Raw genomic sequence first — 24,691 nt, 5'->3', positions numbered from 1 at the left:
GTATATCCTATGGCTTGGCTTGAGAGGACATCTACTGATATTGCAGGAACCTCTGAAAAAGTAGAGTTCTTACTAAGGTAGCATATAGTGAGTTTTCTTTCTTAAACACTTTGTCTTCATATGTCTAAAGGTCTTTCCTCCTCTTATCAATTTAAAGATAAGGAAAAAATAAGCAAATTTTTAAAATTTTAAAAATTCTGCCAAGCACATTCAATTTTCAAGTCTGTCCTACTAAGGCAATTACCACTTAGAAAGAGGAATAATTACAGATGCCAGATTTCTAATTCTAAAGTCTTTGTGTTCATTCATAAGTGAGAAGTTGATATGGAATCTATGCAGTACTATATTAAATAGGGCTATGGAAGGTTTTAGAAGATTAATATCTTAAGAACTTTTTAGTCAAATGTAGGATTTTTAATGTCTCTGAATACTCAAGTGCCTACACTATAAGAGATTAATTATCTTCTCTCCCCAATACTATACACACATCAGTCACTCACACACTTTGGTAGTTTCCCACCAGATTCCTAGTGTTGGAGCTGTATCTTAATTATTTTCTATTAACTCATTTGTTCAGAACATTTGATACAAAATGAGGAGAATGAATAGGTTGCAATACACTTTAGAAATGTTGTAAAAGTTTATCAAATGACATTAAACATGTCCTATATATCTCCATGAATAGTATGGTATCAAAAAAAAAAAAAAAAAGAGAGAGGATGATTTTCACTTTGCTCTCTACTCCTTCCAACAGCAATTACATTTGTTTGCTCTTGCTTCAAATAACTGAACACCAAGAATTTCATACATTGCACAACACAAGCAATAATGAAAAAACTTTCTCACTTATAGATACATAAGGAAAAAGAATAATCTTTAATTCTCAATTCTTACAGATCATCCATTTTGCTGGGCTTCCTTTCTTCCAACTTGTTTCACTTCCTGTGTCAGTAACTACACTAAATAACAGCAGAGGTTATTGAAAGATAGATAATGAAAATGAAGTTATAATCACTCTCCAGCCAATTCAGGAGTTTTGCATTATTTGATACATTGACAAAATTCCTACCTCAAAAATTTGTTCAAAATTCTGAAATTCCTGTAATCTTGCCTGAAATCCTTCAGCAAGTGCCCCACCTGTAATATACAGGCAAAGACTTTTTTAAATCTAATATATCAGTCCCTTTTATCCATGAGAAATATGTCCCAAGATCCCTAGGGGATGTCTGAAACTGCAAGTAGTACTGAACCCCATATAAACTTTATCTACATATATATATACAAATTTGATGCCTTTTCCATCTTAATCAAGCATTTATCATGCACTGTGGCTGAAACTTTTGAAGCTGTAAGTACAAATTTCTTTTTCTTCTTCACAATTTCAGTTAGAAGAGTAATTCTTATGTAGATCTTAGCAACAACAACCTCAGCATACAATATTTTTTCTTTATTAAATCAACTTTTCACTTAAAATAAGCACTTTATAGCATCTCTCTGGTGTATGTCAATTGCGAGCATCAGTAACTATTTTTGCTCTTTAGGTCATTACTAAGTAAGGGTTGCTTGAACATAAGCTCTGTGATTACTAAGCAATCAACATGTTAACCAAGATGGCTGAGTAGTGTATGGAAACCTTGAACAAAAGGATGTTCCGTGTTGTCTAGAATGGACAGACTTCAAAATACCATTCAGTGCACAATTTAAAATTAACGATCTGTCTATTTCTAAAATTTTCCATTTAAAACTTTCAGACCATATCTGACCATAGAATACTGAAACCACAGTAATAAGAGGAGGACTACTGTATACAGCTAGATTTCCAGCATAATATTGTTTATATTTATATTTATATATATATATATACATATATATATATTTAAAAGGAAAACCTATTATTAATACATACCACCTTCTGGCATCCCCTGTATTTTGTGCTTTCTAGCAGTAAGAACTTCCTTTGCTGAAACAAAGAAGATACGATTTTGTGCTTCTAAACGATCCACTACTTTGAGCTCCTCTACCAAGAAATGCAGGCATCTTTCCATGTGTTGTCTGCGTACCTACAAAGAAGAATATTAAAGAATTCTAATAATTTAAATAAACATAACCAATGAACATAGATCTATACTATACTTCATTTACAATGATAGTATAGGAATAGTCCCATATACCTAAATAAATCCAGAATATTTTAATAAATAAAGTACAATACTTGACAAGACATCTTTCTTTTAATGATCTTCCTTTTGAACATACATTTAAAATTCTAACAAAACATCAAATATTATACAAACATCAAATATTATATAACCATTATAAAACATACTGCCGACAAATGTTAATATTTAATGGCATGGAAATGTCAAATCTGTATTAAGGATATACATGATTTTATTACAAAAAATAATGAGTATATAGATGTATATTAATTAATAAAAATTAATAATAGTGGCAAGCTGGGCCCAGTGATGCATGCCCAGTCCCACCAGCTAGGGAGGCTGAGGCAGGAGGATCTGGGTTCAAAGCCAGCCTCACCAAAATCCAGGTGTTAAGCAACTCATTGAGACCCTGTCAATGTGGCATATTGGTCCAGTGCCCCTGAGTTCAATTCCCAGTCCCTCCTCCAAAAAAATTAATAATAGCAGCAGAGAAGCAAAGCCCATAAAAATCAGTGGCATTTTAATTTATTCCTTGTTTTCCTTTTCTTCTCTTCTACTAGACACTGAACCCAGGGATATTTTACTTTTGAGCTATATCCCCTGATCATTTTTTCAAACTTAATTCTGAGAGGGTCTTGGTAAATTGCTGAGGCTGGCCCTGAACTTGTGAGCCTCCTGCCTCAAATGGTGCCACACCTGGCCCTTATTATTTTTTTATTTTCTAAATTTTCAACAATGAAGCTATTAATACCTTTGAAATCAGAAAATAAGTGCTACAAAAAATTGGCTAAAATTAAGCTGTTTTGTATGTGTGTGTAAATAAGAAAGACTGATATTGTTTAATGGAAATCATTAAATTATAACTTGGGAGGCTGAGGCAGGAGGATGATGAGTTCAAAGGCAGCCTCAGCAAAAGCAAGATGCTAAGCAACTCAGTGAGACCCTGTCTCTAAATAAAATACAAAATAGGGCTGGAAATGTGGCTCAGATGTTAAGTGCTCCTGAGTTCAATCGCAGTTACCCCCCCCATTATAGCCTTAATTAGAAGAAAAATAATCAGTTATAGCTTTTTGTTTTTTATGAGCTATGGAAAATGCAATCAGAGCATATAAAATGAGGCTCTCTTAATTTTGAAATCAGAACATAAACAGTTTATTTTCTCTTATTATTAACAAAATAATTACAGGATACAATACCATATATCAATGAGAATAAACATAATACAGATGCCTAGGACAAACACAATGTTGAACAAAAGAAAACAGACACAAAGGTAGATACTATACAATTCTATCACATAAAGTTGAACAACTAGAAAAATTAATCTATGTGTTAGAAGTCATTTTAGGCATTTAATTCTTGGGAGAGAAGACAGAGGACAGGAGAGACTATGAGGGGGGATTCTGGGTATTAGGAATCTTGTGGTTTTTTTATTTGGACTCTCACACAGGAGTTTTAAACTTACGAAATTCAAAGAGCTGGATACTTAAATGATTTATCTATGTATTTTTCTGTTACTTTATACTTCAATAAAAAGTTAAAAAGAAAAAAAAGTTTCTCAAGTACTGAAATGATTAGATAGTACTTTATAACAATTTTTCTTCAAAATAGTTTAATATTTTGGTGTCTATCACTAATCAACTTTACGTATTCTGTAATCATATTCTTTTCACAAGAGAATACTTCTTATAATGTTCTATGACATACTTTTCTCAGACAAGTATGTATTGAAAGTATTCTCAGACACGACTGTATTTAAAAATTTACAGGAAAAAAATAACTTACATCTTCCATATATTCTGGCTCTGATGCAGAAGCATCCCAACGATTATTCAGTATGAAAATATTAGGCTTGGAAAGTCGTTCATTCACTTTGTGAAAAAAATGTTTCTCCTGTAAAACATTAAAAACAAACAGTAGGGCTGGAGTTATAGGTCAGTGGTAGTGCGCTTGTGTAGCACATGTGAGGCGCTGGGTTTGATCCTTAGCACCATATAAAAGTAAAATAAAAATAAAAGTATTGTGTCCATCTACAAATAAAAATATTTTTTAAAAAACAGTATATTCACTTTTAAATGATACTTTCTATTTATATTTGAAATTTTTACTTGAACCAATAATGATCAACATCCACTGATAAAGGATCCCAAAACACCATATGCACATTAAACGTTTCAAAGATGAGAAAATTAACATGTAAGAAGGCAAAAGTGATAACTGCTATTGCTCTTGCCACGAGTCCTTTTGAATTTAACCAATATTTATCAGACTCTACTACATGCAAGATATAATTGGAACTGTTGGATACAACAATCCATGCTCTCAAAAGCTACCTAAAATCTATTTTTTTTTTTTTTTTTTTTGGTACTGGAGATTGAACTCAAGGGCACTCAAACACTGAGACACATCCCCAGCCCTATTTTGTATTTTTTATTTAGAGACAGGGTCTCACTGAGTTGCCTAGTGCCTTGCCTTGCTGAGGCTGGCTTTGAACTCATGATCCTCCTGTCTCAGCCTCCTGAGCTGCCCTAAAATCTTTTTTAAGAGTTATTAATAATAATGTAAACTACTTACATGCATGGTGGCACACACCTACAATCCCAGCAACTTGGGAGGCTGAGGCAAAAGGATCACAAGTTCAAGTCCAGCCTCAAGAAGTTAGGGAGGCCCTAAGTCACTTAAAGAGACCTTGTCTCAAAACGAAAAATAAAAAAGGCTGGGGATGACTCAGTAGTTAAGCACTGCTGGGTTCAATTCCTAATACCAAAAAACAAAAACAACCCAAAAAAAGACAGCATAAATGTAAGATATAGTAGTGTACACGGTAACTCCAGCTACTCAGGGAATTGAGGTAGGAGGATCACAAGTTCCAGGCTACCTTGGGCAACTTAATAAGTACCAGTCTCAACATAAAAACCCCAAAAATAAAGGGCTAGAGATGTAATTCAGTGCTTATCTAGCATTTGCAACACCCTACGTTCAGTCCTTCAGTCCCTAGTACTACCAAAAACAAAACAAAAAAACCCATAAACAAAGGACCAAGAATCTTCAATATTTAACTTCTTCTGTGTTTGTGGAAGAGATCTACAGACACAAGATAAGGTGACTAGGCTAGGAGTGTGGCTCATTGGGATAGCACTTGTACTTTCATAAACATCATGTGTAAAGCCCTACGTTTAATCCCCAAAATCTAGACAGATATCCTGGATAATCTAAATTTAATAGCAGTCTAAAGTGTATCCTGGTAAACTGGAACCTACAATATATACAGGTAAAGCTGAAAAAGGGTAACAAAACTGAAAATATGAAAAGCTTTGCCTGATAAATGGTAGAAAGTGAGAGTGGTTTGTGCTTTATGGTCCTATGGAAACACAAATGCTTTCATTCACCCAATTTTAGATTTCTTTCTAATACATGATTTGGATTTCACTCACTTTTTGGAATTAAAATGAATATCAATTAGTTGACTGACCCCAAACACAGTAATATGATTATATCCTACCGTGTTCATTAGTGTTGATTCCGAGTTTGCAACCAAAACAAAGACATCAGCATCTAGGCAAAACTTATCAATCCAGCTATCCAGTTCTGTTGTAACATCTGTGCCTGGACTAATAGGAATGAAATAAAGATTGAATTATATGAAATTTTTTAAAAAGAAAATTTGGGTTATACAATTTTGTTTAGACTTTCATGTATTATTTGAAGCCTAAAGGACCATGATTACTATGATTCCTAGGAAATTTTAATAGTAATTTTTGACAAAGCAAGTAATATGATCAATTTTTAAATCTTCTTAATCTTTATGTTCTAAAAGATTGAAAAATAAAATAAGTACTGAAAAACAAAACAAACTAGGCTAATAGATAATTAAAAAATGAGGCTCTGAGAGGTATATCTGGTTCAGCTCAGAGATTTAAGTGCTTTTAAAAGCACAAATAATAAAAAATAAAATACTCTCTGGTAGATATAAATTTAATATACCATCTATACTATAAAAATTATAGTGAAGGATTTGCCTGTTGTATATCTTGACTGGAGGGATTATGGATATAATTAAGCTATGAAATAAAGCAAAATTGACTAATATTATATTTAAAATATTTTGATTTCACAAGAATCTTCTCTCTCCTTTGAGTTATCCCACTGATTATAATATGAAACACTTTTCCAATAAGGAAAACCCATCATCAAAAACAAATGGTTCATATAAAACACTAAAATTTTAACTGAATAAAGAACACACCAAAATTTTTAAAAACATTAAATACCTTTCTTAGCTAATGATAGTGATAACTGATATGCATAATCATTTTATTAAGAATCAGTATAGTGGGATGATTTTTAAAACATCACAAGGAATGAGACATAGCTCAGTGGTAGAGCGCTTGCCACTTGCCTTCCATGCATAAGGCCCTGGTCTCAAATCCCATACCACAAAATAAATTAATTTAAAAAATAAAAACTGTTGGAGGGCTGGGGTTGTGGCTCAGAGGTAGAGCGTTCACCTAGCATGCATGAGGCACTGGGTTCAATCCTCAGCACCACGTAAAATAAAATGAAGACATTGTGTCCACCTGTAAGTAAAAACTAAATATTTAAAGGACTGGAGATTTGGCTCAAGCAGTAGCGCGCTCGTCTGGCATGCATGCGGCCTGGGTTCGATCCTCAGCACCACATACAAACAAAGATGTTGTGTCTGCCAAGAACTAAAAAATAAATATTAAAATCCTCTCTCTCTCTCTCTTTCTAAAAAAAAAAACTGTCATAAATGCAAATTAATCAAAGAGCACTGAAAAAAAAATCCAAAAGCATTCTATTAGCTCTTGAAAAACAAAAAGTTGTATGAGTTTTCCAATAAAGTTATTTTGGGAAACTGAAGAACCAAGTCATAGGCCGGGTGTGGTGGCTCACACCTGTAATCCCAGTGGCTTGGGAGGCTGAGGCAGGAGAATCATAAATTCAAAGCCAGCCTCAGCAATTTAATGAGACCATCTTAAAATAAAAGAAAAAAGGGTTGGCAATGTGGCTCAGTGATTAAGTGGCCTTGGGTTCAATCCTTGGTACAAAGAAAAAAAAAAGAACCAAGTCTTGAGCTGAGGATGTAGCTCAGGGGTAGAATGCTTGCCTAGCATGCACAAGGCCATAGGTTCAATTCCCCAGTAAGGCACATGCATGATACAAAAAGAACCAAGTCACTATTGGCTAAGAAAAATATTTAAAGTTATTACCTCTATATATCTAGTTATTACTCTAGATATCGAGAGTTAGACAATTTGTAACTTCCAACCATTTATCCAAACTATAAAATTGTCTTAAGGAACCCTCCAAAATGAATATCTTTTAGAATTTCTTCTAACAAAATTAGACTATACAACTTGAAAACAGAAACCAACACTCTGAAATGAGACCAAGTAGCAACTGAACATTTGAAGTTTTGTGTAGCACATGCTATAAGCAGCATTATTTTATTAAATAAACGTATACCCAGAGAAAAAACAGTTCATATGTAATTTTACCTGTCTACTAAAACCAAGTCATCTCTCAATAGGGCACATTTTGCCTTTGGCCAAAACACATGCACAAGACAGCCAGCTTTCAAGTCTTTGTCCATATGGAGGGCATGGGCCAGCTGATTAACTGTCTAAAGCAGGAGAGGAAACAAAAAAATTATACTTGTAATAAAAACTTTTTAAAGATTTAAATATTCTGATTTGGCACAATATCATTTTTGCAAAAGACAGAACTTCAAATAATTTGAAATACAAACATCTGAACAATGTTAAGAAACCTCAGCTTTGAAATAATACAGTAGGGAAAAAATGGTTTCCTTCAAAAAGTTTACTCATACTATCTTACAAAATCATCATGGTTGGAAATATTCTAAGTGACCCAACAAACTGAACTCTAGCAATGGAATCCTATGCAACTCCTGAAAGTGACACTGGTTTTACAAATCATTATTTTGTAATCTTTGTTCTTTTGGCCTGTTTGCATTCTCTGACTCTTCTAAAACCAATATGTATTGATAAGTATCAAAAGAGAAACATGAGAAGAGATATTGTTATTAAAATAGTTTTAAAATTCCTATAGGAATAGTGGAAGCAATATAAAAAGTCAATAAATATTTTTTTTTCCCTCGGTACTGGAAATTAAACCCAGGGGAGCATTATCACTGAGCTAGGTTGTACAGGCTAATAAAATTATGATAGCAAAAGTACCTATCTAACAGAATTGTGATGAAGTTTAAGTTATTATAAGTGCTTAAGATAAGCTCTTATAATAACTTAAACTTAAGTTCTAAACTACACAAGAATCAAAGTTTATTTATATTGCAAAGCAAACTTCTACTTGAGGTTAACAAATTTAAATGTGGGAGTAGGGGAGAGGAGGAATAAAGCAATGAAGGAACAAAATTGGAAGTAGAAAACAAAGATCAGGAAAAAAGAGAAAATTTCTTTAAAATATCTCACAATATATTTGCCCTTGAGAATCTAAAGCTACAAATAAGTATGAATTATGGCTTGGTAAAAATCCTAATTACAAAATATTAGTGATTCCTGTACAGGTTAAAAGTTTGAAAAGTATTTTCATAAACATAATTTTTTCTCATAACAAAAGTGAAGGGTACAATCAGTCCAAGAAGGTAAACTAATATAGACCGTTATCTAATACTAAGTCAAACAGCAAACCCATAGAACTAGACATATGACTTTACCTTCAGTTTAGCAAAACCTAAAATGGCAAGAATCTTCAATACTGAACTTCTTCTGTGTTTGTGGGAGAGATCTATAGACACAAGATAAGGTGACTAGGCTGGGAGTACTGCTCACTGGGATAGCACTTGTACTTTCATAAACATCATGTGTAAGGCCCTACGTTTAATCCCCAAAGGTGGGGAAGGGTATCTATAATGAGACACTGCCTTACCAATTCCTTTCAGCTCAGAGCTATCATCTTACAACCTAATTTCTATTTTATTCTTTTATTGGCTGAAGGAGTATGGTGACACTGAATTAGAAATTTGTGAAAGGCATTGTGTCCAACTACAACTAAATTAAAAAAAAAAAAAAAAAAAAGGAAGAAATTTGTGAAAGGGCTGGGGATTAGCTCAATGGTAGAACCTTTGCCTATCATGTGCAACGTCAAGGAAGGAAGGGACTGAGGGAAGGAGAAATAAATCAATTTGCGAAACTAGGGAATTGTAATAGTCCTTATTTAATAAATCTATAACATTTATTTACAAATATGGTTAATAACTTCTCCTAAAGTAAGACACAGTTAAGGACAGGTTTTATTCTTTCAATAATTTCACTCTGAAGCAAAAGACTTTTACAAGAACTAAAATATCAATGATGCCTTTAAAAGTTATAAATAAAAATATTAACAATACTTCCATCTTCTGCAATGTAGCCATCTTATAAAATTTTAAAACTTCAAGGACACTAATGCTGGTATACCATGTTGCTAAAGGTTAAATACTATACCTTCACACTCTTTTTTTCATCTGATCCTTCTGTCATAAGATAAGCTTTATCTCCATCAGTTCCTTCAACACTTAGGAAGCAATTGGTTGTATGGCCAATCCCACTAGGGAGAACTTTGTCCCATAACATTGCATTGATAACAGAGCTCTTCCCACTGCTTGTTCTAAATATACAAAATCATGAAAAACAAAACATTAACAATAAAAAAGTTAATTCTTTCACTAGGTTTCAAACCAACTTTTTCAAAATTCCAATTTCATTGGAAGTTCATCAGATTGTATTTTTTGTTAAAAATAAAAAAAGTTAACCTCATTTAAATATTAAGAATGTATATTTAAAGTAGGAGCAGAGAACACCAGAAAACAAACCCCACCTTTTTCATATATCTATCCTTAATTTTTCTTTCTCAGTTCTTGTGGAAATTTCAAATCACAAGTCAAAATTCTGTAATGCTCCTCCCATTATAAAAATGGGGTCTAATGTCTCATCATCTTAAATCTGGGCTGATTTGTGACTGCTTCAACAAATAACACACGTCAGAAGTGACACTGGGTGACTTCCAAGGCAAGGCATAAAAGGCAATGAAGCTTCTGGACTGTTCACTGGATCACATGCACTTGGAACGTTGCCATGTAAGAAGTCCAATTACTCTGAATCTGCTGCACTATGAGAAAGTCAAGCTAAACAGAAAGGTCCAGCTAAATGCTCTAATTGAAAGCCCTATTCTTCTACTCTTCTCAGGCAAGTACCAGGCATGTGAGTAAAAAGATTTCAGATGATTCTAAAACTCAGTTGTTAAACCTCCTCCAAATCTTCATGAGGCTCCAAATACCATGGAACAAGGAAAGACAAGACATCCCAGCTGTGCCCTGTCTGAATTCTTGACTCAGAATCAGTGAACATAATAAAATGGTTATATTTAATTTGCTAAGTTTGGGATAATCTGTTATGCATTTATACTTCTGAAGACACTGAAACCCTAACACCACCTCATACCACTTTAAGAGCTTGCTTTCCAATCAGCTCAAAACCCAGAAATTATTCAGAGCCTTTTGCTTCACTGCAAAAACAGCATCTTTATGGTACATGCTTCACCTCTTTCTCTCAGTCTAAGAGTCATACTCTACTTGTGTTATGGATATTGCTCCTCACTTCCTCCCTAAGGAACCACTTCATCTTAATTATCTCAACAGTGCTCCCATTGCCACTACACACATCTTACAATGACACAGATGACCTCTCTCAAAATTAATCCTTTTAATGACTGCATGAAGCTTTGCTGCAATGATCCTCAAGAACAGTCTGGGTCCCCCCATCCCCATCAGAATCATCAGGTGAGCCCACTAATGATGTAGATTCCTAAGATACACTGTAAACCTACAGAATCAGACTCTGGTAGTGCTCCCTGAATGATTCTTATGTGCATTGAAACTGGAGACACTGTCACCTTGTCTTCCCAAACATTAAAGAAAAAACAATTGTTGAGGGTGGGGGGGTCCTTCCCAAAGGCACCATGCAATTCTATAGCAGACACCAATGTTGTGTCCTTTAATTCTTTTCTGACATTATCTGCCTAGAGATAGTGTCAGATCCTACAGGTCAAGAGCTTAGTCTCCCAAGTCCATCCCCCAATTTAGATACCAAATGAAAAGTTCTAGGTTATGGTCTGTGCTTATGACCAAAAATGGTTTAAGTTAGGGTTCCCTTAAACCCCCTTCCTGGGTCCAATAATTTGCTAGGACAGCTCCTGGAACTCAAGGAAACACTTTACTTCATTTATTAAAAGGATATTATAAAGGACAGATGAGGGCTGGGGATGTGGCTCAAGCGGTAGCGCGCTCGCCTGGTATGCGAGCGGCCCGGGTTCGATCCTCAGCACCACATACAAAGATGTTGTGTCCACCAAATACTAAAAAATAAATATTAAAAATTCTCTCTCTCTCTCCCTCTCTCTCCTCTTTCTCACTCTGTCTTTGAAAAAATAAAAAATAAAAAAATAAAGGACAGATGAATAGTCAGATGAAGAACTAGACAGGGCAAAGTAGGAGGGAAAATATCCATTCCCTGCCAACACTTTCAGCAACCTGGAACCTCATCAATCTGGATTCCGAGATTTTAGGGAGCTTAATCTCCAGCCCCCAGCCACCCACCTTCCTGGAAGTTGGTATGTTGAGGCTAAAAGTTCCAAACTTCTTATTACTTAGTCTTTCTGATGACTGATCCCATCCTTAAGGTAGGCAGGGGCTCCACCCTAAGCTACTATATTAGCATAAACTCAGGTTTATTCATAAGAGGCTCATTCAAAATAAGAAAAGCTATTCTTATAACTCAGCAATTCCAAGGGTTTTAGGAACTCTGTGACAGGACCAGGGTTCAAAGACCAAATATATTTCTGGCTATATCCAGGCAACACACACTTGTCATCCCAACTACTCAGGAGGTTGAGGCAGGAGGATTGCAAGTTCGAGGTGCGCCTCAGCAAATTAGGGAAACCCTGTCTCAAATTTTTAAAAATGAAAAGGTCTAGGGATATAGCTTCGTAGTACAGTGCCCCTGGGTTCAATCCCTGGTACCAGGAGGTAAATAGAGCAAATATATTTGTTTACATTGTGTACCAATTCTAATTTTCCTTTTACCTGTCTAGAATCTCTGTTCCTGAAAGGTTTCTCATCCTCTCCCTAATTCATTGTCTTTCCTTTTCAAGACACCACCCTTTTCATATTGAAAGCTAATACAGATGTTCCTCAACTTATGATGGGATTATACACGAATAAACCCATAGTAAATTGAAAATACCATGTTGCTGAAAATTCACTTAATGCATCTAACCTCTTCAACATTACAGTTTACCATCATATAGACTACAGTTGTTTTTATTTGTAATCATGGGGCTGACTTGGAGTTGTGGCTTGCTGCCACTATCCTGAGTCTGGAGAGTATTATTTCATACATCACTAGCCCAGGAAAAGATCAAAATTCAAAAGGTAATTGCAGCTGAGTACACACTGCTTTTGTACCACAGAGAAGTCAGAAAAAAAAAATCGCTAATAGAACCATGGTAAATTAAGGACCAGCTGCTTGGACCTACCTATTTCTCCTTCTCAAGTAGTACAGCTTGAGTCACTGCCTCTTCAGGAGGCTTCTTCCCACTCCTACTCCACCCTAATCTGAGGTACAACCTCTTTTATGGAGCCATCTCCTATCAAACTCTTGTTGCCAAGTGTAAGAAGCAGAAAATGAAAACACAAAATAATGGAACTTTGTAAAAAGCTTTGAAGGACATAAGCAGGGTGCTTCAAGAAAGAATGACTGAGGGGCTGGGATTGTGGCTCAGCAATAGAGGGCTCACCTAGCACAGGCAGGACCCGGGTTCAATCCTCAGCACCACATAAAAATAAAGGCACTGTGTTGCGTCCACCTACACCTAAAAAATAAATGTTTAAAAGAAAGAAAAAGAAAGAATGACTGAATGCCAGGTATAGTGGCATACATCTGTAATCTCAGCAACTTGAAATGCTGAGACAGGAAGATTCCAAGTTCCAGACCAGCCTCAGCAACTTAGCAAGAGCCTTCTCTCAAAATAAAAAAAAAAAAAAAAAAGGGCTGGAGAGGCGGCTCAGTGATTAAGCATCCCTCATTTCAATCCCCACTATCAAAAAAAAAAAAAAAAAGAAGAAGAAGAAGAATTGTGAAGGAATTTCTTTGGCAGAGTAACAAGGGAAGGCTTCTGAAGTATTAATATTTAGGATAAAATCTGCAGAGTAATCTAGACAGAGGAAATTGCAAGTACAAAAGCCCTAAGATGGAAAGTAGAAGACCTATGAGGTTAGTTCAGTAAATAAATGCTCCTACTGGTACTGAGGTAGGATAGAATAAAAGAAATAGAAGAGAAACAGAAAGGAAGGGCAAGGAAATAAAATTTTAATTCAGAAGTTCTAAATATTTTTCCAGGCCTCTCATTCACCAAGCCAATCTCTCTCCCAGGCCTACCATTCCCAAATTTCTGGGAAATCTATAAATCTTAAATTTGTAAATCTTAACCATAAATTCACTTATGATAATTACCTTGTGCACTATTAAACAGCCCACCAGATTAGCCAAAGAGACATAATATTTTGAAAAACTTATAATTTAGAGAAACTTTCCAACATTATCTATTGATCAGATAATGAACACCACATTGGCCTAAGGATTCTAAGAATGACCAAAACACCATAAGCCATTGAGCACCAGACTGTTATCATCCCTACATATCTTTCCATACCCACCACTAACAAAATTTCATATAAAAGAGCCAAGAACCCCAAAAGTGCATCTCTCATACTTCAGATGGCCCACATTCTCCCTTGAACATGTATCTGCATTCCTAAATAAATCTGTGTATGCCTCTGCCTGGTGTGTGCTGAAATTCTTTTTCATCATTCTGGACCTATCTAGTTCTAAGCTGAGTTCCTGCTTCTCTCCCAGAAACTCCTCAGGACCCTCCTCTGGAGACATCTCTTCTCCTGTGACAGGATAAAGCATGATGTTTGTGAAAAAAAGTATGGAGCTAGTTAGTCATTTGTCTTTGCACCTCTCATGCCTAACAGAATACATAATATACAGGGAGTTAACAATTAATTTTATTTTCTTTTTAAGGTGTTACAAATCAACCCAGGGCCCTGAGTGTGCTAGGTGAGTGCTCTACTACCCAGCCCATTAACTGATTATTAAATTAATCTGTAGGCTATGGCAGAGATAACTCTATCATTCCAGACAATTACACTGAGAAATTCCTTTACATTCTAACAGCTTTCATATCTAACACAGGTACAAACTGTTGGGGTGTGTGGGGAGGGAGGGTGAATATAACTTGCTGAAACATCAGACAAAGCTGGGGATATGACCAAGAAGAGCTGATTTCTAGAAACCTACCTTAGAAGAAATAATAAAGGATTACCTGCCAAAAAATGCCACTTTCATGTGTCTCCGAGACAGCACCTCACCAATGACAGAAAGCTTATTTTTACACCCCTGTATTTCCACCAAATCATCTTCAGTGGCTATTCGATCAAGTTCTGGATTCCTGTATGTTGCTGCAAAATTGAAATGATATTAGAAATACCATTCAGTGGAACACCTAAAACTATGTTTTGGCTTTGTTCTATATTAAAATATTTGAAAAATAAAAATGCTCATAGTCTAATGAGTATTTGGTAAAAGATCCATGCTCTGTTGCAATGGGTCATAAGAATACTGCCCAAAAGAATTTCAGACATTAAAAATTGCAAGAATTTATTATTCATCTAGATTTCAAAAATACAAAGTATCTACCTGACATAAAAATCCAATTCCAAAGAAAAAAACAAAAATCTAATAACCACCTGTTACTGTTCCAACTAACTGAAAGCTGAGAACCTGGGCCTACACGCTAAGAAATAAAGTTTAAACAAAAACCCTTCAGAAATTAAGATATGGTTCAGTTTCCAGGCTAAAAAAGACCTTGCAACCTTATCACTTCTTGTTCTGCTTCCTACAGGGATGGAGCAACACAATTCACTCAACATGAAAAGACAGAGGAAAGAGAATTACAAGTTAAATCCCACTTCATAGCTTTAATGATACCTGCCCACTCTAGCTCAACCCTTCCTCTTCCTCTGCTCTTCCAAGCACCAGGAGCTAGAAAAGCCTGGGTTTAAAAGCAGAACAACCTTTTCTACTGTTTTATTTTAGGAGTAAGAGATAAACTGATATTTGCAATCTTATCACCTCTTTTTCCAAAGTAAAGATATTTGCCTGTCTAAATGATCCTAATTAGAGACAACAGTGCCACTTAAAACTTACCCAGTGCTTGTCTAATTAAACTTAAATTTTCCATCTCATTTTACCTTTCTATACATTAATAAAAATATGTGCAATTTGGTAAACAGCACTGGCTAAAGTATTACTACACTTTTTCATTTTACTTTTGTTGTTCCTGATCTTTTTTGCAACACTTTTTTCTGAGGTTCTAGAACCAGTAAAAATGAATTCAGATTCAAAACTTGCCCTTTTCACTAACTCAATTTATTAGACTCATCACAGATTACATTTAACCTCATTGTCACTTTCTATCAACATTTTTAGGAAAAAAAACCTAAAGTTACTGTGCAAAACAAAAAAAGAAGTCACTGTGAAAGCTCAAATTCCTTCCAAATTGGAAACATAAAGATACTATACCAGTAATTTTTTCCTCCTCATTCAACAATAGAACTTGAACTGTGTCAACTTGGTGCTAGTGACAAAGTGAGACAAAGATGAAGAGATTTGAGCTCAAAATCTGGTGAGGGAGGGTTAGGAGAACAAGGGGGGAAAAGTATGATTCTATCAACCTAACAAATGTTTCCCCATGTCACCAGAGTAGTTTATATAATAATTCCCCCCTTTCATTGTATACTTAATGGACACACAATCTTAAAAGCTAGAAGAATTTCAATAGCTATTTCTAAATTAGTATATCCTGGGAAGACATTCCTTACCATCTTTGCCTGAACAGTTACACGGAATTTTATGAAAATTAGCCAAGGGCAGTGGGGCACACCTACATCTATAATCCCAGCAACCTGGAAGACTGAGGCAGGAAGATTCCAAGTTTGAAGCCAGCCTTAACAAGTTAGCAAGACCCCATCTCAAAAATTAAAAGGGCTGGGACTATAACTCAGTAGTAAATTGTCCCTGAGTTCAAATTCCCAGTACCATGAAAGGAATGAGAAGAAAATAAAATTTTATGAAAACTCCTTTTACCCTTTCTGCACTGTAACTTTGCCTTATGTAAGAAGAAAATTTAGGGCCTGAGGTCTTGGTTTAATTAAGTTGGGGAAGAATGACTGTGGACTGCCTATTTTTCACTAGGCACTTAGGGCTGTGTAATCTTGGGCAAACTGCTTAATTTTGCTGTGCCTTGGTTTCCTTACCTTCAAAATGAGTATGATTATAACCACCTTAGTGGTGATATGAGGATTGAAGAAGTTATTAATATAATAAAGTGCCTAGAATAAATAGTACTTTACATATAAGCACTTATTCCTTAACTGTTAATACCATTTAATTTTCTGGAGAGCAGAAATGGGTTTTATTAATTACGGACTCCCTCAAAGTATACAGAACAATGTCCAAAATGAGTTTAATAGCTAGAGTTGAAATAATAAAGCACCTTTACATATTTTCAACAGTAATCATTTTAAGAACTTAAGAGGAACTAACCTTCAACAAAATGTGATCCTTCAGTAACAAACTCCAGTAACTGGGCAAATATTGCAGTAATTGCCTTCTTAGCCAGCACAAAGTGCTTCAGTGGAGAAGCCGATTCTGCCATTATGCTACTAAAGGAAGAAATAAAGTTATAAAAGCGGGTATTTAGCACTGGTACTGGCCTATGGGCCCAGCTACCTGGGTGGCAGAGGTAGATATATCAATTGCACCCAGGAGCCTGGGCAACACAAAGACCTTGTCTCTGGGACAAAAAAAAAAAAAAAAAAAAGCACTGATCAAAACTGTATAATAATGACATTCACATTCTGACATCATTCCTTAACTCCCAGATGAAATAAATTAAAACTGCCAAAATACTTTTAGGTAATTGTTTTTTGAGCAGAAAGCGTTTTAGTCAGAAATTACAGGTTACATTTGAGCCATATCTCACTAAAATAGATAAAACAGATGAACTCTATTGGCCAAAGTCTTGGTTGCAATTTCTACTTTATTTCCCTTTGGAGAAGATGAAACTAACCGTGGCTAAACCGTGACTGCATGTGACTCAAGTATATCAGGGAACTGGGATAGTGAGAGGAAGCCAAGTTCCCAACAATAACTAAGTTATTAAGTTTCCCAACCAGGAGCTTTAGGTGAGAGGGGGGAAATAAAATCCCAAGATCACAATGCAGTGCTGACGTTCAGAAGTATTTGATCAGAACAAACAAGAAGACAAGTCTTAAAGGAGTCTCGCGCTCCCAGCCGAAGTACCAAAAAAACTTCAAGGAAGGTACTTTTTTTTTTTTTAATTTCCTCCCTGGAAGCTTCTTACGAAAAAACTCCAATCACTGCTCACTTTGTTGGTGGAGTGTGCGTGGAATGGACCACGGTGGCCCAAAGAAGCCGGATCCTTCCAGAGGGTCAGGAAATGAGCGCACCACGGAGCTGCGTGGGAAAGCAGGGCGGGGACGTCCACGGGCTCCGCGGCGCGAACACCTACCTTGGGGAAAGGCCTTCCATGTCTGACACCGCGGGCGCGGGTGCCCAGCTCGCAGGTTCGGGGCCAGACCCCGCACGCCCCGCGCGCCGGACGCGGCCCGGAACCCCTAGCTGCCCCGGGGCTCCGGCCTCCTGTGCCCCGCCGGACCCCAGTTCCCTCGCTCTTTCCCCGAAGGACCCGCGGCGGCGGCGGCGGCCGAGCCCCGTCACAGAGAGCTCGACCAACAATTAACTCTCCGCCCCTTGTCCCTGGCCGCTCGAAGGTCACCCCAAGCGTGGAGAACCAACCAGCGGTCAAGAGAGCGGGCACTCACATTCCAGCTCTTAAACTTGTCACCCGGCAACCGCAGCTCTGCCACAGCCCCCTGGCTGCCTCATCCTCCCTACAGAGGCTGGACGGCGAGGGGAGGCGGGAGGAGTGGCAAAAGGGCGGTTACTTCCGGTCTCTGGCCCTCTCCTATTATGTTGGGATCCGTGGCCGGAAACGCATCTACATGGGGCGCCATTTTTCTTAAGGGCAGAAGACAAGGGTTGTTGTGGGCAGGGACTTCTATCAGAAGTGTGCTTTTCCTTCCTCCTCCCTCAATGTCTGCCACGCTCTGCCCAGCCTAGATGTGGCTAGCTTCCCGTGACTATTCAGAAATGACTGAAAAAAGTGGGTGTCTGAACTGAGTGAGCAGAGGGATTTATGTTTGGCAGGCCAACAACAAAAGGAAAACCTTTTGACCTCTCCACTACTGTTTTTGTGTGATTTGCTACCTGTTTTTCCAATAATGGGACTGTGTGTGTGTGTGTGTGTGTGAGAGAGAGAGAGATATTAAAGGTGAGATTTAGGAATATGACGTTGATACTGCCAATTATCGGTGACAAGTCGTGCTTCCCCATATGTTGAAGTTTGAACGTTGGAGAGGCGTGCAGAGGCAAGCATATGAAGCAGGGTTTATTTGAAAAGGGTTTATTTTAAATAAACAGTTTCATCTTCTCCAAAGGGAAATAGATGTTTATCTTCTCCTAGAGGAAGAAGGCGGGGACATAGCTGGTATCCTGGTATCCCAAGAAGCCAGGTGTCCTGCCCTTTTTATATGTCCTAGGATTCCTTTGTTCTCCTGCCTTTCCCCCCTTATCTTTCTCCTTCCTGTGTATGTGACTAGGCCCAGGAATGCTCAGTGGGATGGCCAAAAGGTGGGAAACAGGTGGGCTGAAGGGGGAAGGGCCAGGTGGTGTAGCCAAGGACACATTAACAAGCTTATAGGTCCCCGTGGGGGAAGGGAAATTCCTGGGACAGGTTATCTTGGCAACAGGTTGGAGCAGGGGTCGATTCTTGATGAAATCCCTCAGGGGACAGTCTCCAACTTCCCAGACTCACTCAAAATTGGCCTCCTAGATCCCGACCTGACTCAATTTACGTATCTACACTGACTATCTGTCTAATTCTGGCTTCAACGTTCTTTAGACTAGTGATTCTTAAACATTAGGAATTGAAAAACCAGCCTCTACCTCAGAACAAAGCCTGTCCAAGGAAGGGACATGACCTTTGTCCTTGGAAAGACCCACAGAGCACTCCTAGGCACATTCCCACCCTGCTAAGTTGTTTATCTACAAATAAGAGGAGAGATCTGCTGCACCAAGTGTCCTTGACTCAGGCTAGGTGGGGACCCATAGCAACCCCCTAGCAGCCACCAATCAGCATGAAACAGGGAAATACCTTGGATGCCAGATGACCCTCCCAGTAGTTTATGGTGTTGGGAAACCATGTAGTTCAGCACGAACACCCCTCTTGGCTTAAACCAATCAGTTCAAATGAATCCCCCTCTTGTAGTAACCAATCACCCCTACCCAACTTGTTCCCGCCAGTAAATGTGCTAATCATATTTTAGAGTTGTTATTTGATTTTCACGTGGTGTGTGATGATTTGCTAAGAGATGCTATGATGTATGTGGGGGTCCCTGCCTTCTCCAAAGAATGTATAAAACTGCTGCAAACCCTGGGCTCGGGGCCTCTCAACGTCACCAGTTGCTATGTGCGCGTGAAGGACTGAGCTAGCTCGCAAAGCTAGCTCGCAATAAACACCTCTTTGCTGTTTACATCGATCTTGGTCTCTGGTGGTCTTTTGGGGGTCCCGAATTCGAGCATAACAGAATCACCTGGGAATCTTGTTAAATTGCCGGTTTTTATTCACTGGGTCAGAGGTGTACCCTGAGAGTGCATTTCTCACATCCATGGAAAGTGACTGCTGCTGGTGGTCTATACAGTGACTCAACAGAGAGTCGTGGGTATTTCTTTCCAGAGTTCGCAAATGAGATGCAAGTGAAGGCACTTAATCTGTCTGGATCACAGGTATTTCATCTATAAAATCAGAATACTGATAACACCTACTTCATGTGTTGTGATTTTCAGATTAGAGTACTGATGGGCATACAATAAGAACTAGATAAATATTGTTCTATTGGAACAGATTTATCAATAAGCAAAATAACAGTAAATTAGATCATTTCAGATAACGCTTACTACTCTGAAGGAAAAAAAATCCCCAGGGGCAGTGAGATTGACTTTCTGAAGAAAAATGAGAAAGAGGCTGAATTCTTACTAAGGAAGTAACATTTCCCAGGAACTTTTCCCCAGGAAGCCAATCCTAGAAATATCTGAAGGAGGAATGCCCAAAATAGTTGGAACAGGAAGTCCAAAGACTCATAGGAAGGACAGTGGTATGGCTGATGAAAAGAAAGGAGGCTAGTATGGTTGGGGTAGAGGGAAGGAAAATGAAAGTGAGGGAAATAAGTTTAGGGAAGTAGGCAGATGTGGAATCATAGAGGTTGAGATTAGAATTTTGCATTTTCTTGTAAATGCAACAGCAAGCTGTTGGAAAATTTGGAGCCCAGGTCTGATTTACATTTTAAAAGGTTATTTCAGTCACTAGTCATGGAGAGATTCCACACAGTCTATTTGAGGGCTTTTGTAGCTTATGGTTGTTTTTGCAGTGCTGAGGATCAAATCCAGGGTCTTGTACATACTAGTGAGTTACATCCCCAGACCTATATACTGTTTATTAAACAGGCTAGTCCATTGGCTAGAATTACAGAGATATGGTAAAAGGTGGCTTTTATTAGTAGTAACATAGTAAAACCCTAGGTATGATTTTTAAAATAAACTGGAATCATTTGGTTCATGGTATTTTACAACATTTACTCATTTTCTCCTCTCCCTGTCCACTCTCCCCACACCAAAATCATATTCACACACAGAACACGTTAATTATTTCTGCTAGAAATCTTTAGAAATGTTAATGAAAAAGAAAAAGAGCTGGACACAGTGATGCATGTGTGTGATCCCAGCAGCTAAGGAGGCTGAGGCATGAGGATTTCAAGTCCAAAGCCAGTCTCAGCAACTTGTGAGGCCCTAAGCAACTTAGTCAGACCCTGTCTCAAAATTAAAAAAAAAAAAATGAAAAACGGCTGATTGATATGACTCAGTGGTTAAGCACCCCTGAGTTAAAAAAAGAAAGAAAGAAAAGGAGAGAAAGAAAGAAAGAAAAAAATAATAATTTTGTTGTTGTTGTTCTAGCAGGCAACAAACAAAGGCCCTGTGCATGCTAGGCAAGTTTTCTACCTTCTGAGATGCATCCCCAGTCTTGTTCAAAAAATTTTTTCCAGAGTCTCACCCAATGGCACACATGGGCACACAGCTGTAATGCCAGCTATTGTGTAATCTGAGGCAGCAGGAGTACTTGAGCCCAGAAGTTCAAAGTCAGCCTAGACAATATAGTGAGACCACACCTAAATAAAGAAAAAAAGGAAACAAAGAAAAAAGATACTTTTTACCCAATAAAGATCTAAAAGTAGGCCAGGTGCAGTGGTATATGCCTGTAATCCCAGCAACTCTGGAGGCTGAGGCAGGAGGATTGCAAATTTAAAGCCAGCCTCAGCAACTAAGCAAGGCCCTAAACAACCCAGCAATATCCTATCTCTAAAGAAAAAAGGATTGGGACTGTGGCTCAGTGGTAGAGAGCACTCGCCTATCACATGCGAGGCCCTGGGTTCGATCCTCAGCACCACATAAGAATAAATAAATAAAATAAAGGTATTGTGTCTAACTAAGATAAATAAATAAATACTTTTTTAGAAATGGCTGAGGATGTGTCTCAGTAGTTGAGTGCCCCTGGGTTCAATTCATGTTACAAAAAAAGAAAAAGAAAGAAAAGAAAACTATTCCAAATGATCAAGGACAGTCTCATATTTTGTTGTATTACTGTGTGTTTCAGTTATGGTAGGAGGATGAGATTTATTGTAATGAAGTGCCTTATATGAGTGCATGGACTGGCTTTGCAAGACCAAGACCAAGGTGATTCTGTTATGCTCGAATTTGGGACCCCCAAAAGACCACCAGAGACCAAGATCTATGTAAACAGCAAAATATGTCAAGCAGTCCTTCAGTAAGGTCAGAAACTCTTGAGCGGGCCATGACACTGTAGTCCAGAGTCAGAATTTCTTCTACCTAGGAAAGCCTTGGTTCTGCTCTTAAGACCTTTCAGCTAATTGGTTCAGGCTCACCCAGATCACCCAGGATTATTTCCTTTAATTTTAATGCAATTATTGTTAAAGTACTAAAAAGACTGTCGTGGAATTGGAGCTAGTTCTAATTTACATGGAGGAAGAAAAACTCTACCAATAACAAACAGTTCTCAGACTAGAGATAATGATTTCACACAACATGGTATAAACACATACTGCTGAGCCATAATACTTAAAGCATGCTATTATTATTAAAGGATGTGGTTCTGTTGGGATAACAAACAATGAAATATCATGAGTACAGGCATGGACTCATAATTCTGATTATGTCTATGAGAAGTTGATACTTTGTAAAATTAGTAGCATGAGTCAATGGAAGAAGATGAATTTTAAACTGATAGTATTGGGTTAGAAATAGGTTAACTTGAATGAATACAAATTAAACTTGAGTCATACCTATACAGAAATAAATTCTGATGTGTATAAGTCCTAAACATGAAAAATAAAACAATAAAAAGATGTAGTGAAGTAGTTTTTGTAACATAGGAGCTGGAGAGAATTTTACAACTTGCAAAGGGAAAATGCAATTTATCCCTAGTAACTATGAAGATTTCCACAAAAGACATCAGTAACAAATGATATGCTCTAGGAATATAGGCCATAAATATCAAATTTACTGGGCAAGGTGATGCATACCTGTAATCAATCCCAGGTACTCAAGAGGCTGAGGCAGGAGGATTGCAAGTTTGAGGCCAGCTTTAGCAACAGGCTGTAAGCAATTTAGTGAGATCCTGTCTCAAAATAAAAAATAAAAAGGGTTGGGGATATGGCTAAGTGGTAAAGTATCCCTGAGGTTAAAGCCCCAGTGCAAAATAAATGATAAGAATTAGGGGTATAGTTCAGTGGGGGAGTGCATGCTTAGTTATCTCCAGCACCAAAAACAAACAAGAAAATCAGGGCCAGGAATTATGTCTCAGAGGTAGAGCACTTCCCTAGCCTGAATGAGGCCCTGGGTTCAATCCCCAGTACTGTAAAAAATAAAATCAAGCCCAGTACAGTGATGCATGCCTATAATTCCAGCAGCTTGGGAGGCTGAGGCAGGAGGATGATGAGTTCAAAGCCAGCCTCAGCAACAGTGAGCACTAAACAACTTAGCGAGAACCTGTCTCTAAATAAAATACAGAAGAGGGCTAGGGATGTGTCTCAGTGGCCAAGTGCTCCTAAGTTCAGGCACTGATACCCCCCAAAAAATAAAGAAATAAAATAAAATCAGTATTTAAAATGTATAAAGAATTTCTGAAAATTGATCAGAAAAAAACCCAATAGAAAAGTGGACAAAAAATTATGGAGAAGCAAAACTAGTCATGGTGACACAAGTTTGTAGTCTAAGTTACTGCAGAGACTGAGGCAAGAGGATCACCTGGGCACCTGAGTTCAAGGCCAGCCTGGGCAACATAGCAAAACCCTGTCTCAAAAATAGAAAAAGAAAATTAAATAAGGAGAAGGAATTCGCAAAATGAGAAAAACTTTTAAAATGACTATCAAGCAAATAAAGATATTGTCAGCCTTACAAATTTAAGCAATGTACTACTTTATACACCTCAGACATGCAAAAGATTTTAAAGTCATATGATATTGTTGATAAGGATGTAAGGAAACATGATCCACCAATGACTGTGTAAACTTTCACCACTCTGGAAAATATTTTGGAGTATTTAGTCACAAGTATGGTTATGTTAGCACTATACACAAAGCAAAAAAAGATGTCGTGAAGTAGCTTGATGGTAGATATTCCATAGCTGTTTGTAAAATGAAGAGTAAAGAAGTGAGTTTTTAAGAAGTTATAAAGAGTCCATGAACCATTTGAGAGAAATTTAATAACATTGCATTCATTGTTCATGGTCATAATCACAATTTATATTTAGGGAACACAGATTAGAAATCAAGAGTCATGCTTTGGTCCATATTCTTTTGTTATTTTCTCTTTCCAGGTGTCAAATATAATGTTCAAAAAAAAGGGGGGGGGGGAGGGCACATTTTAACTTTCTCTAAGGAAAATTCTTAGAATGATTAGATTGGTTAGAAGTTATGTTTATGTTACCTTAAAAAAGCATTGACTAATGATTAATGAATCATTTTTCTAAGCTAAAAACAAGTTTAGATTGGAATTCCATGTTAGCTGGGCACAGTGGGTCAGGAGGCTGAGGCGGGAGAATCACAAGTTCAAGGCTAGCCTCAGCAACTTTGTGAGATGCTGTCTAAAAATTAAAAAAAAATAAAATAAAATGGGCTGGGGATGTACCTCAGTGGTAGAGCATCACTGGGTTCA

At 37.3% G+C, this 24,691-nt stretch overlaps 1 protein-coding gene across 4 annotated transcripts in view; it reads right to left on the bottom strand.

Moving 5' to 3' along the window:
* The window catches only part of Mfn1 (mitofusin 1), a 38,090-nt gene extending 19,795 nt beyond the window's left edge, over positions 1-18,295 (bottom strand). Inside the window, exons 1-9 of one of the 4 annotated variants that reach the window (XM_046466835.2) lie at positions 18,169-18,295; positions 16,868-16,986; positions 14,586-14,721; positions 9,647-9,809; positions 7,679-7,803; positions 5,662-5,770; positions 3,945-4,052; positions 1,907-2,060; positions 1,070-1,137 (exon numbers count right to left, since the gene is read on the bottom strand). In XM_046466835.2, the coding sequence (XP_046322791.1) occupies positions 1,070-1,137; positions 1,907-2,060; positions 3,945-4,052; positions 5,662-5,770; positions 7,679-7,803; positions 9,647-9,809; positions 14,586-14,721; positions 16,868-16,979 (975 nt within the window). In that variant the 5' untranslated portion in view covers positions 16,980-16,986; positions 18,169-18,295. Of the gene's footprint in view, positions 1-1,069; positions 1,138-1,906; positions 2,061-3,944; positions 4,053-5,661; positions 5,771-7,678; positions 7,804-9,646; positions 9,810-14,585; positions 14,722-16,867; positions 16,987-17,855; positions 18,147-18,168 lie in introns of those variants that run through there. The other 3 variants (XM_046466836.2, XM_046466833.2, XM_046466834.2) reach the window with 3 other exon arrangements.
* Positions 18,296-24,691: the final 6,396 nt, after the last annotated feature.

This window comes from Marmota monax, unplaced genomic scaffold (assembly GCF_021218885.2).
Source record: "Marmota monax isolate L192 unplaced genomic scaffold, Marmota_monax_Labrador192_F-V1.1 WCK01_AAM20220418_F8-fsc00074, whole genome shotgun sequence".
Taxonomy (NCBI): domain Eukaryota; kingdom Metazoa; phylum Chordata; class Mammalia; order Rodentia; family Sciuridae; genus Marmota; species Marmota monax.
This window is presented reverse-complemented; position numbering and strand designations above follow the sequence as displayed.